The 14,106-nt window shown below is 39.5% G+C and overlaps 1 protein-coding gene across 1 annotated transcript in view; it reads right to left on the bottom strand.

The window, feature by feature from the left end:
• The window catches only part of DSG2 (desmoglein 2), a 35,365-nt gene extending 25,485 nt beyond the window's left edge, over positions 1-9,880 (bottom strand). The window contains exons 1-3 of the mRNA XM_032222546.1: positions 9,678-9,880; positions 1,982-2,017; positions 998-1,126 (exon numbers count right to left, since the gene is read on the bottom strand). Coding sequence (XP_032078437.1) covers positions 998-1,126; positions 1,982-2,017; positions 9,678-9,710 — 198 coding nt within the window. The 5' untranslated portion in view covers positions 9,711-9,880. The remainder of the gene's footprint in view (positions 1-997; positions 1,127-1,981; positions 2,018-9,677) is intronic.
• Between the last annotated feature and the right edge of the window lie 4,226 nt (positions 9,881-14,106).

Below are 14,106 nucleotides of genomic sequence, written 5' to 3'. Positions count from 1 at the left end.
CCAATAGATGGATCATTACATGTAGAAAATATATAATGGCTGCCCACAAAACTAAATGGAGAACACAAAGAATCTCATGGAGCCTCCTTTGTGCATGTGCAAAACAGAGAGTCTTAAATGAAATAGTATAAATTTGTCTATGTACTGATGTTCTCTTGTGATCTACTATTCAGGATCTAGCTAATAATGAAATGAAATAAATAATCTAGCTAAATAATTACATTTCTGATTCTCATAGAGCCTTGATGGTGAACCTATGGCACTGGTGGCATGCAGAGCCCTCACTGCAAGCATGCGAGCTGTCGCCCCTGCTTGGCTCCACTGCGCATGCGAGCTGTCGCCCCTGCTTGGTTCCACTGCGCATGCACCTCCTACCGGCCAGCTGATTTTCAGATCTCTGACATGCATGCACAGGGCGCATGTGGGAGATGTGTGTGCATTCTCAGGGGGCAGGGCAGTCACGTGAGCATGTGCAGAAGGCAGGGGGGAGCACAAGTGGGGCACAGGGGATATGGCATGGTCCTCCTGCAGCCTGTTTTTGCTCCCAGGAGGCTGCAGGGATGCCTACTAGGTCCAAAATGGGGTGTGTGTGTGTGTCATGCACTCATGTGCAAGGAAGTGATGTGCAAGGGGGGGTGTCGCACACACATTGCATTATGGGTGCGGGGCGTGCACGCTTTCGGCAAGTGACAACACTGTCATAGAGGTAGGCAAAAACATTTTTAGTTAAGCTCGATTTTGTCAAAATTTTTGAAAATGGCAAATACATTGAATCTCTTTAATAAGATTACTGTATTATAATTTAGTTATACTAAATAATAATTATTGCCATTTTGATTTTTTCCAGTAATGAAGCAAAATTGTACAACCGATATTATATGGCCGTTTTACTCAATCTGACAGCTTCTATGCTTGACAGGATTGCAACTCCAGTCCAAGTTGAGGAAAGCTATTAAGGACAAAACAAAAGACATATTTGTTTTCAAGCCTGACTTACCTTAGCAATTGGGTTCTTCTGGGAATTGTCACGCTCTTCCCAGATCTCGGAAGGTGGGACAATCCATTCTCGCTTTTGCCTGATTAGGCTCTTCTGATGGAATACTTGCTCTTGCCTTCCGCCAAGAATCTGTGAGGAAATTCAGTTTTATTTGCAACACTTTCTTATTGCCATACTGGCAAACCAAAATCGGGAAGCCGACCCTTTTAAATGCATTCTTATTTTTCATATAAATATCCTAGTGCAGGGGTGTCCAAACTTGGGAACTTTAAGACTTGTGGACTTCAACTCCCAGAATTCCCCAGCCAGCCACCCCTCTCCTAGTGGGATTCGTAACAGAAAATACAATGGCAAGTTTCAACATAAGCAACAGCACAATATTTGCATAATAAGGACTATCATTATTTCTAATACAAAATGTATGCTCTGAAAAACCATAAGCACTTATAGGAAGGAAAAAATTCTTGTTGATCCTATGCCACTGTCCCTATTTCATCTAGGAAATTGTAAAAAAATTTGTTTTAATCTATGATTTCTGCAACATTTTACTATTTGCTGAAAAAGGTACTTTTTCAAGAAGCAACTGGACTTTTTGATTTTTCTTTTAAGATGTTTGGATTCTTATCCAAGAAGTTTCGTCAGCTCTGACTGGATGATGTGGAATAGAAGAAATTATACTCCTTGCACACAGCTGGTCATTTGTCATGAATATAAACCCTTCCATTCCCCACCATCCAGTCAGAGCCGAAGAAGCTTCTTGGATAAGAAGAGAAATGCCTTCAAAGAAAAAATAGAAAGTCTAGTTGCTTCTTCAAAAAGCACATTTCCTGGATGACTGAGAATCTCCATACACATTCTATACGTCATATATACACTTGACAAATGTTGGAAATAAATTACTTAAGAACATTTTGCTTAAACCTTTAAAAACCTTCTTAGTAATATACATAAACAGAAAATCCCTTAAAATTGATAGTCTCTTACCTCCCAATGAAGTCCGTTTCCAAAGATTATATAACTCTGCAATAAACAGATACAAAATTAAAAATATATCTAGCCTCCCAATATAAAGCACTAAAAAAATTAAAACACAGCAGTATTTTGGCATCAGTGAAATTTGGTTAAAATAGTGCACGTTACTCCACCCAGACAACATTAAGCATACTTAATTATTTTTAAAATAATGAAATGGATGCATGTATAAAACCAAATCAGCGTTAGGTTTTCACATTTAATATGGTCAGAAAATGGAGTAAACGCTGGAATTTCATAGATGTGAATACAAACGAAACATGAAAACAATTAAAACGGCATTAATGGGTCAATGTTGTTGGGTTTGCCTTTTAGGTAAGTGCTAATAGAATAGAAAAGCAAATACAAATTTTCAAAGATGATCCGGGCATGTAGTAGCCCAGTGATGGTGAACCTTTTTGGCACCAAGTGCCCAAACCGGAATGTGCATGATGATTTCATGTGTGCACCTGCTTCTTGTGCAAATGGAGTTTCATGCCCTCTCTTCTGCTTGTGCAACCTGGTTCCCAATGAACCGGTAGGTGGCCAAAGATTGGAGGTTGGGGACCGCTGACTTAAATTGTTACTGGCTTTTAGAAGATGGACCCCCACCCCACTTAACAGCAATATAAGGATTGTTGCAGGAGAGCGGGGGGAAGGTAAATTTCCTCATATGTACTGTCCAAATGTATTCATATTTTGCATGACCTCAGTTGGTATTACTTGTTTAGAAAGATATAGGGGTTAATATAGCTTCAGTAATGCCAATCAAGAGCAACGACTTCAGGCCCTTTGAAACAACCAGCAAGCTGGGGGCCATTTTGAACTTGGGGGGGGGAGACTTCATTCCAGGGTACAGCTACGTGATAGAGAAGGTTTACTTCTGGGGTCATTCTGATAGATGGCACTGCTTATATGAAAGAACCCAGAGCACAACTTGCCAAATAAATTGGCTAGATAAATACTGCAGGAAAGATGCTCCCGAAAATGAACACATTATTTAGGCTTTCCAATCAAATAAGAAACAACAATGTATATATGTTCATTCTCCAAATACTCCAGGTCCTTCTACTTAAGAGTTTGATGTGCATCCAGCTAAGCATTCACCCAGTATGTGCCTTATAGAATCAATAGAGCTGAAATATCTTTCTCTGTGTTGCAAATATAGTTCCAATCCCCTATGAAAATAGCATCCTCCTATGTGCAGATGTGATGCTCCAAAAGTAGAAATAGGTATGCACTTTCCCCTTGTTAATACATCCTAGTTATATTCAATTCTGAAGCTTAAGTGTGTATTTGCAATGAATCATGTAGCCATCCATCTCTGAACCCAATGAACTCCCTATAGTTGATGTTGCAACTAAAATTCCTTTGGGCATGCAGACTATTACATTGGGACTGACCACCCAATATTTCTAGAAGGCACCAGGCTGGAAAACAGTGATATCATTACTTCTGCAATGCATGGAAGTCATAGATCTTACTGAACACAGTCAACTGACTCATCACAAATACCTCTTAAACTAACTTTCTTCAGTGTGGTGTTCTTCAAATACAGTGTGTGGAAAACTTAGTTTTCATTGGTTAGAAGCCATCAGGTTGAGAATGTTTGTCTAAAATGTAGAGCTGAAAAACTTCAGGTTGCCAAAGAATAGTGGGAAAGATTCAGGTTTCTGTATCTGCTATTAGCTAGTGGTCATTCAGAGTTCTGCCAAAAATTGCTTTAAGTGGCTTACAAATAAAAAAAAAGTTTATGGAGGTACAATTAAAAAACAACATGAGATGACTACAAAAAAATCAATAAATTCCACAGATGAACAAATATAAGGTGCTCCACAACCAAATACCGTATGCTTTATAGCATGATTGTGAAAATGATTAAAAATATAACAGAAATATTCATAATTTCTTTGCAGCTTGGAGAGAATTCTAATACTTCACCAAGACAATAACATGTACTACATAATTAAACATAATGAAAACAATCACGTATGAAAGACAGCCACCTTCAAAGGAAAGGTAATTAGAACGCCAAATTGCATTGGTACATCCATGTACCAATCCATTCATTGGCTAGATGTTGTTTTCAAAAACAAACTTGATACAATGAATGATTAAAATTAATTTCCTGAAATATTTAGCCTATTCTGAAAACGATCGCATCTACTTATAGATACAAACCATTTTCTTTTCACAAAAGATTTATTTACATGTGTCCGAAACACACTTACATAGAGAAAACAATGATCCAGAAATCCAGGCCAATGATCCATAAGCCTATGCATGGTCATACTGTGACAAGGTCCTTGAATTCAATGCATATTGAAGTATTATGCATATGGACAGATCTATTTAGCCCAATTTCCTTTATGTAAGGTAGGATACATGAAGGTTCCACCACAAAACCGCGGACGACAAAATCGCGGTCGACGAAAGCGCGCATTTGACGTCATCACAGCGCGACGAAAACATCGCGCTGTGATGGAAAAATGTAAAAATAAAGCGAAAACCTTACCCTAACCCCCCCAAAACCTCACCCTAACCCTAACCCTAACCCTAACCCTTAATCTAAGCCTAAATCTAACCCTAAACCTAACCCTTAACCTAACACTAAACCTAACGCTAACCTTTAACGTAAAATTTAACGTAACCCTAACGCTCTAAACCTAACCCTAACCCTTAACCTAACCCTAACCCTAACCCTAACCCTTACCTTTATGTGAATCGGCTTGCTTTAATTTTATTGTTATTTCAATTTTTAATTTTTTTCGTCGCGCTGTGATGACATCAAATGCGCGCTTTCGTCGATCGCGCTTTTGTGGACCGCGGTTTTGACAGGTCACGTACATGAAGTCCTTGTTATCTGCAGTGACTTCACTTTGAAGCAAGGAAGCACACTGCAGTGTGCAATCATTTTTTTCTGCAGTCATCTTGTTCATGTCTCTACATGTATTTGCATAAAGAGTGTCTTTCCCTCTCTTCCAGGGTGGGCATTTCCAAGAACAGCTTCCAATGGAGAGTGAAAGCTGTTTGGTGCAGATATTCTATATTATCCTCTGTGACAAAAAGCAGGCAAAATAAAAATACTCTGGTAGGCTTCTGAGACTGGTAGAACTTGTTTGACCATAGTTCCTAAGTGACCCAGCAGTTCAGGAAATTAATTCACATTTGCAGGTGTTTTCATTTAAGTCTAAATACATGGTGGCACTTCTTTACAATGGGCAGTCATTACCACTAAAAGATTCAAAATATCTCCAAGCATTCCGAGAGACAGGAATACCTTTGTAATTCTAGATAATTACTCCTATAGCTCTGAATTTGAAAAATGGCTTAAATTGCATTTCTCCATATGCTTGTTTTGGAAATAAGTCCTATTTAAGTCAGAGAGAATAAGTATGTAGATCAGTGTGTAAACTGCCTATGGCAACTATATATATTATTTAATAGCAGTGAACAGATGGAAAGAATGGGAAGCAGAATACAAAACAAAACAAGTCAGAGGAGGGGAACTGAGACTAAAAAGAAATCATATATTTGCACCCTCAGTTTAAAATTCCCCTCGTCACACCATTTGGTTTTCCTATTTCAGTTGGTTCTGAAGAAAAAGTTTGCAATATGAGGAAAAAACAAGCCTTGTTTATTTATATGCAGTGATAACCTTTAGTGTGGAAAAATCTGGGGCTCAAGCATGAGAGGAGGAAGTATAATTAGATTAAGGTGGAGTTTCATTCCTTCAGGAGTATTATGGAAAAGTGTTCTTTATTCAAAACAAAATTAATCATCCTTGGATCTAACAAGGCTGGCAAAGACAATATAATGAAATTAACAACCTTTTGAACTCAGGGAAGAAAAATCTGGACTTCTGTTTTTTGTTTTCCAATTTCTAACATTAACAGATGTGAGAAGCCTCCAGTGATAAAGCTCCCACAACTTCTGAAGGCAAAAATGAAGTTAAAACATTTCAAATTCCCAACCAAGAGTTCCTTTAGTATACTGGGTGTTGAAAAGTAGCAACCAGTAAGACCCCCAAAACCTGAGATATTCTAGAAACAAAATATTGATCAGCAAACAATGTGTAAAGAATTGGTGAATCTAAAAGAAGTTTTCTACTAGCTTCTTTATCTATTCAGGAATTAGGAAAATGCTTGATAAAGAGGTAATACATCTTAAAGGCAACTGAATTTTGTACTGGGGAAACAATGGGCTTAACCCTTATGCCATTTTTCTATTAAAATCCTACCCATTCTCTCTCTCTCTCTCTCTCTCACGCGCACGCGCACACACACATACTTTTAGCTCTATCTTTTTCCCCCAACAAGATTAAATGCTGCTTATAAGGAGGGACTTTCAATAACAAAAAATTATAACTGAGTAATATATAGTTCAACTTTTAGGTAAAAATCATCTACAGTTGATATTAATTTTGCTCATAAAAACATGCAAGGAGGACAAGAACTAGCAAAATGGTTCTATCTTTCTAGCTATTTCAATGGCTCTTGCATGTTCAAAATGAAGCTAGATGCCTCTTCTGAATGTAGAAGGCTCCCTGTGTAATGCTGAATCTGGATTTCAACATTTTGCAAAATACCTTCACAACTGGTTCCCCATTTCAGATATTACTCTAAATTAAAACGAACAAGGAAACCAATATGGGATGATCACTCTATCTCTTCACTTCTTAATGCTGAAGTTAGACTGAAAATATCTGAATAGGACTCAAGTCAGTTGCATTTCAGGACTTTCGAAGACCTTCCGAAACTTAGCATCCATCTGGTCTAATAACTATTTTATAAAGGTGGCTACTCAGATGCTTTGTGTTAGTCCACTAATGCTTTTGTTGCCCCTCAAATAACCTTGAGAAACATTGCTCCTTAATGCATTTTATTTAGCTGCCATGACGAATATCCCTGATAGAGCTGATTCTCCATTAATTCAACTGATTCACTTTAAATTCCTTTTAAGGGAAAAGTTGACACCATACCCCATAGTAGCACATTCCAAAACGTCTATGTTGTGTAAAGAAGCATTCCTTTCTGTCTCTCCTGAATTTACTACCAGTCAGTTTCATGGAAAGATTGAAAATTCTAGTACCGTGAGAAGGAGCTGTAGTAATGATAAGAAGCCATCTTTCTTCATATTGTATATGGCTTTTATATATTCCTCCCAGAGTTATTGAGAGTTGGGTGGCATGGAACTTAAATAAATTATTAGCTTCCTTGATCTGTTCCATTCACTGTATTGGATTATAATATATCCCATTATTTTTGGTATAGCTCTGCTAGCATACTAAAAATATTTTAGACTGTCTTGGAGGATTCAAAATTAGGCAGACTACTGTGAGGTACTACTCAGATCTTTCTCTTAATAAAGTGAGTTTCCTCATAAAGGAGTTATTCTTTTTCTAAATCTTTTGTTGTTCCTTTTGTTTTGAGATTCTCTGAAAACAATTCTCTTAATTTTATTTGTAACTTGCATTAAATTTGCTTGTTTTGTTCACAGACAATGCAATTCCATATATTTATTCAAGTTATACGGCTGCCCAATTCATCATTGTGACTTTGGGCATCTTACAACAGTTAAAAACACAACAATGAAAAAAAACCACCATAACTACGAGTCAAGGTATATGCAAGTAGACACAATCAAATCTCAGTAGGCAATCCTCATAGATTGGATGCTCTCAGTGAGCTAACTGAAAATCTACTCAACTCCGTTCAGAGTCTGAAACAATAAGACATTTTCCTTTGGTCAAATTTTGGTCTTTCTATTTAAATATAAAGTGTTAGCTTTTAACTCAGCAACTTTTACATTTTGGAAATTAAACTTCTGCAATAGAATTTAACATAGAATTATTCTTTTTTCATTGCTGTGAGTTTCATAAAAAAATTTAATTGCAGATCTTCATGATGGCATAAAAATATGAGAAGGAAATGAAAATGACTGATGATAAAATTTCTCTAATAAGCCCACAATAGCTTTCGTTGATCAGCTTTTTTTTTTAAAGAAAAAAAGGTAATTATTAGCTAGAAGAGAAGGACAGGCAGTGTCACAGAGAAAAAAGGAGGGGGGAACAAAAATTGGTGACTTGCCACAAATTTTTCTCTTTCTTAACTTTTAATGTCATGGACACTTAAAAAAAAATTAGTTACCAAGGTTGAGAAACACTGATCTTTCTGGGACAGATATGCTGGGCATGAAGGCCAAAATCTGAATGGCACTCAGGGGGGGAAGGTTGATCAAAACAATGCTGAAGGAAGGATACTATTTCTTTGAAAATGCCTGCTGTTTGAAAGATTGGGAAAATTCTACTTGTCAATATAAATGAAGCATTATGTCTCTTTCCCTGGGGATGGAGATGTTACCACAATGGAAAATAACAGGTAATGAACCTGTCTGCACCTTATTATCACGGAAAGTTTTGTCACCAATTATCTTTACAACTGTCTGGTAATTCTACAAAAATTCTATTGGCTGCCATCCCACACAGAAGTTTCTTAATCGCAATAGCAGCCCTGCCAAACCAGGGTGGATAGAAACCTTCAAAAACTGCCAAGAGGATTCAAAAACAGCTGTCCCCTATAAAGAAGAAGGCTAGAGTTAATTCTGCTTTCAATATGTGTGTGTGTATATCCTTCCTATCAGGATGATCTCACCTTATTTATAAATACAATTTCATGCCAATTGTCACATTCTATCTATCACCCTTTCCACTATTACTTTGACATATTTTGCATGGTTTTATCACAAGTCAGCCTAGGATTACTGGGGTGTATTTGAAATATTACTCCAACAACCATACCACAAAAGATTCTGGGAATTCTCTTCCCCAGTCATCTAGAGGGCACCAGATCCCAGTGCAGCCTGACAGTCTTGGTAGAAGGGGGAGTTCTAGCAGCCGATTCAAGGGCTGGAAGTCTGGTGGCCATCCCCAGAGCAAGGAACAACTATTCTCTGGAGCAGTGTTTCTCAATCTCAGAATCTTTAAATTGGGTGGACTTCAACTCCCAGAATTCCCCAACCAATGTGGTAGCTGGGGAATTCTGGGATTAAAATCCACATATCTTAAAAGTTGTTGAGATTGAGAAACAGATCTCCAGAACTTCATTAGAATCCAAATTGATTTTCTAAAACAAAACTATTAAAATGTAAGCAGAACTTGAACCTATGAGCACAACTTTCCAGATTTCCCCCTGCAAACCAAACCACTTAAAAAGCCAGTCCAGATTGAAGTTAGCTGCTTCCAAGAAAGCGCATTATATATATATATGTATAAAATGGCAGCCTCAACAAGTTTCTCGCAATACCAAACACCTCCAGACCTTCGCGCGAGTTTTTTTCCCCCGAAAGGCACTTTAAAAAAAATCCTCTTTGCACACTGCGATAAGCGAGATTAGCATCGCGAGTGAACCTCCTGAGGTTCAGGCGTTGGGTTCGCAGGGCGTGGCGCGGCTGCTCGGCTGAAAGAGGAGCGGCTGTTCGGACCGGCGCCCCCATTCAGCCTACGATTCGCCCGCAGCGGAGAGCGCACTGGTTCCTGCGGTTCCTTTTCCAAACTCAGGGTCTTCCTATCGCCCCTTTTCTTTCCTCGGCGGGCATCTGAGGCATCTCCCCTTCCCAAGAGCCGGAGCGAGTTGACCGTCGGGAGCAACAGGTGGGCTTCCAAACTCACCGAGAGTATCCACAGGCCGAGGTATCCAGCCATGGTGCAGCCCCTGCGTCCTGAACTTTCGCGTCCTGAACTCCGGGTCGACTGCAGCAACCCTTTCCGCTCACCTCTCCGGAAGGGAAATAAGGGACTCCGCTTGGAGCGCCTGGACTCTGGGTGGCGGCTTAACCCAACCCCTTTCCTGCTGGCGGGGAATAATGAAAACAGGGCTGGTTACCAGCGGCAGGTGGGGCGGGGGAGAAGGAAGAGGAACAGCCGCGGGGCGGAGAATACCGGTCTGGAAGGGCACACTAGGTGGATGCGGGAGTCCCGCCCGCCCTTTGAGTCAGGTTTCTGCGGAACTGAGAAGGGCGGGCGAGGGCAGGGGGGGGGGGGAATTGACTTTTGTCTTTTAGGATGAAAGGGAAAAGAAAGAAAGCGGCCCTTTTTCTGGATATAAAGTGCGAGGCTTCAATGCAACCTGAGTTCCTTTTGCTCCAGCACGGCCTGTTGCTGCTTGGCGGCAGCCAACTCTTCCTCGATTGTTGGGGGCAATGCTCACTCTGTAAACTGCTTAGAGAGGACTGTAAAGAAGTCCAAATGCTATTGATCTCCTGCTATCCAGTGGTTCTCAACCTTTTTTTTTTTGGCCATATCCTACCTAAGCATGTCTAAAATCCTGATGCCTGCCCTGTGACATATAATTCTTACTTTACTCAATATGTGTACTCATGTAGAGGAAGCCTAAAAGGCCATTAACTTGGTTAAACAAGGTTCAAATTGCCCGCATTAAAAATTGAATTGCCCCCCTGTGGGTCCTGGGACCCACGTTGGCGACCACTGTGCTATACTCTTGTTCCGGTGGAATTCCCGATTGCTTCCCTTCCCTGTCCTCAATCGCCTTGAATTTCAGCTCCATGGGGAGTTTGGAGCCATCTTATTGCTTTATGTAGGTTTATCCGCTTGCCTTGAGCATACTTTCCTATCCCGCCCCTCTCTCTCTGTGTTGTCGGTTGATCCCACAGAAAATGATATGCCCAGAAGGTGCTGACCCAGAAACAAGCATGCTCCTCTCCCCTTTGTCGGGAACTCAAAACAGTGTAACACGCAAACCGGGAAAATGGAGAAAGGAAAGGGAATTATAAAAGTTTTTCTTTTTTTACAACATGGCAGCTTCGTTTTCAGATTATAGATTATAAATTATGGTTTTTAGTACCAGCTGCATCTTGCAAAGGTTAACACTTGTGGGCCATGGCTAAGGTGACCAGATGTCCTGATTTCAGCGGGACGGTCACACTTTATAACAATTTGTCCCATGCCCTGGAGTGTTTTTAAAAAGTCCCGATTTTCTGGCTTCATGTTGAAAGCCCAGTGGATTTGCTTAAGAAATCCTAACTGGGGCAAGACAAAAGTCACCCTGTCTAACCTCTCTCTCTCTGTCTCAGTACTTTCATTGAAGATATTAAAACTTAAAAGCAAGAAAACGGACCCCCCTTGCGCCCCTTTTACCTCATTTTATAAGAAAAAATGACCTAGTACCATAGAGCTCCAGGAAATATGTGGCTAGAGAGGTCATGAGTGTTACTTCCTGGATTTTCCGGAGGGGAGGGGAACGGAGGTTGGAGGTCGGCTCATGTGAAAAAAATGGTGGCAAAGTTTCTTTGAAAAATATTTTCCTGACTAATTTCACCATTTCAATTTGCTCAGTTCTTTGTATTAACATCTGCATCATTCTTGGTTGACTTGGAGTGCAAGCCTGCTGGTAAGTGAGCTGGGTTTTTTTCTTTATTTTTTAATGTATTTTAAAATAATATTTTAAATTTCCAGTAAGGAAAAGTAATGAGTTCACTGATTACACACAGTGGAATTAGGAAATAAATATGATGAAATAAATTTTCATATTTAGTGATTTTAGCTGACCTAGGATTCTGATGGAATAGTATTTGCTAATCCTTATAAACCTATCCTTTCAAAATGGAATGACAGCCTTTCCCTGGGGCACTCCAAATTTGCTGAACCTTCCTCCAACTTCAGATGGGACCTGAGGTCCAACCCAACTGAAAGACACTCAATTACAGTAGTTTGGCTGGTGATTCATCCTAGCAATACTAATAGCACTTAGACTTACTGTATATACTCGAGTATAAGCCTAGTTTTTCAGCCCACTTTTTGGGCTGAAAAAAGCCGCCTCGGCTTATACTCGAGTCAGTGAAAAATTTGCCCGAAATGGAGGAGAAAAAGGGGCGGGGCCATGCCGCTGGGTGACACTCGTGAATGGCCCAGTGCCCCTGTGAGTTTCCCCTCCCTCTGTGTCAGTTTGCCGCGCAGCGCGCACCGCACCATCCCCCCTCCTCACGTTCTAATGTAATGCAGGGCTGTCTTACGATTCCCCTTCCTCCCCCTCCTGCCGCTCTGCAACGATGTCCCACCTCCTCCTTGTTATGGCAAGCAGCCACATAGTGATGTCCCACCTCCTCTGGTACAGTGATCCAATGATAGGAATCACTGTGCTGTGTGTCATAGGAGGCGGGACATCGCTCCCGCGGCTGCACGGGACATCATCATCACAGCGGGACATCAGCATCATGAGGTGAGTGAAGTATTTCATTGAATACACCGCTAGTTTACTGTTTTTCTTTGAAATAAATATTCAAAAACATTATTGGTATCTATTTTTATTTTTGAAATTTACCGGTAGCTGCTGCATTTCCCACCCTAGGCTTATACTCGAGTCAATAACTTTTCCAGTTTTTTGTGGTAAAATTAGGTGCCTCGGCTTATATTCGGGTCGGCCTATACTCGAGTATATACGGTATATACCACCCCATAGCACTTTACATCACTCTCTGGGCAGTTTACAATATCAGCATATTGCTCCCATCAATCTGAGTCCTCATTTCATTGACCTCAGAAGGAAAGAAGGCTGAGTCAACCTTGAGCCCCATCAGGATTGAACTCCAGTCTGTGGACAGAATTTGCCTGCAATACTACATTCTAACCACTGCACCACCAGAGCTCCTCATCATAATTCATCCTGCACACACACACACACACTCCATAATATAATAGAAATAATGAAGCATCACCAGTCATGATATTGTCAATATTTTATGCAAGTTTATAGCTGCATTATTTACATTAGGGAATTCATATATAATAGCAAGCTTTCAAGCTTCACTTTTATACAGGACCAGGCAATCTGCAGGTCTCCTATAAGGCCTAATTCACATTACTGTGGCATCCCAAACCTTTCCCCACCACTCAAGATTGTGCCACCAAAATTCAAAGGCCATTAGCTTAATTTTGGTGTTTCTCTCTTTAGTATTAAACAGAACTGAGAGGAGGAATTATATATAATTTTGTTAATATTCTTGAGTTTTGTTTTAAGTTTCTTTTCAACTTTGTTTTGTTATTTATTAGATATTTTTGTTATGTACTATTTAAAAGGCAACATTATTTTTGCCTTTGAAATTGCCTTTCAATGTTTTCTCCTCTGGCTCCAAGTGGGTCCAAAACTTTAGACCTTCCCTCTTCAGTGGCATTATTGTATGTGGCCTTCAATGGCAAATATCTGTGGCCTCCCTGCTTCCAAAAATGCTCTTTCTCCATGCTTTCTTGTTATATCACCAATCAATCACTGTATGATTACTTTCATTGTTTTGCAGAGAAAATAAAGACATGTACATGTGCTTTCAGGACTCAAAGCAACCTTCAAAACAATGCAAGCAGAATTAAATGCATTTAAATGTGGTTAAAAGATAAAATGACCAAAACTTAATCAGCTAGGAAGGCAGAACTTTCAAAATATACCAAGTTAGAACTTTATCCCAAAGTAATCCCTGATTTTAAACTGAGCAGAATCAAATACTAAATGACTCAATCAAGGTAGAATCTTCCCAAACATGTAAATGAGTTAATTGTATATACAGGCCTATGCATGATTAATGTGTTGTCTTTGGCTTAGTCAACTCAACTTGGGAGTGGAATTTGTGAACGGAGTCTGAGAAAGTTTCACAAGTAAGAATTGCTTCTTCAATATTCAGCTGTGTAACTTCACCATTAAGCCTCTAGTTGAGAGGCAATAGATAATGGAAAATTAGGCTTCATCATTGTGCAAAAGATTTTTAGATTTTATCATTGACTCATTAAGGTGCAAGGACATAGTTATGTTTAAAATTATTTTTAAAATACATTTTAGAATTCATTTTTGTAAACAAAATTAACAAACATTTGGGAAAAAAAGCACACAAAACAAAAGGCCCACGCAATCTTGGTGTTACATGTTACATTCAAGGATAAGATAGAGGGCAGAGGTCCACATACACTGAGCCCCTAGCCATTATCAAATAAACCTTAGTTATTAAGACCTAAGCTTGATTTTAAAGACATATGACATTGATATACTCTAGGTAAGTCTGTATGTAGATATAACATTACATCTACAAAGAGCAAG

This window comes from Thamnophis elegans, chromosome 8 (genome assembly GCF_009769535.1).
Source record: "Thamnophis elegans isolate rThaEle1 chromosome 8, rThaEle1.pri, whole genome shotgun sequence".
NCBI classification, from domain to species: Eukaryota; Metazoa; Chordata; class Lepidosauria; order Squamata; family Colubridae; genus Thamnophis; species Thamnophis elegans.
The sequence above is the reverse complement of the archived record's forward strand: the minus strand, read 5'-3'. Positions and strand labels throughout refer to the sequence as shown.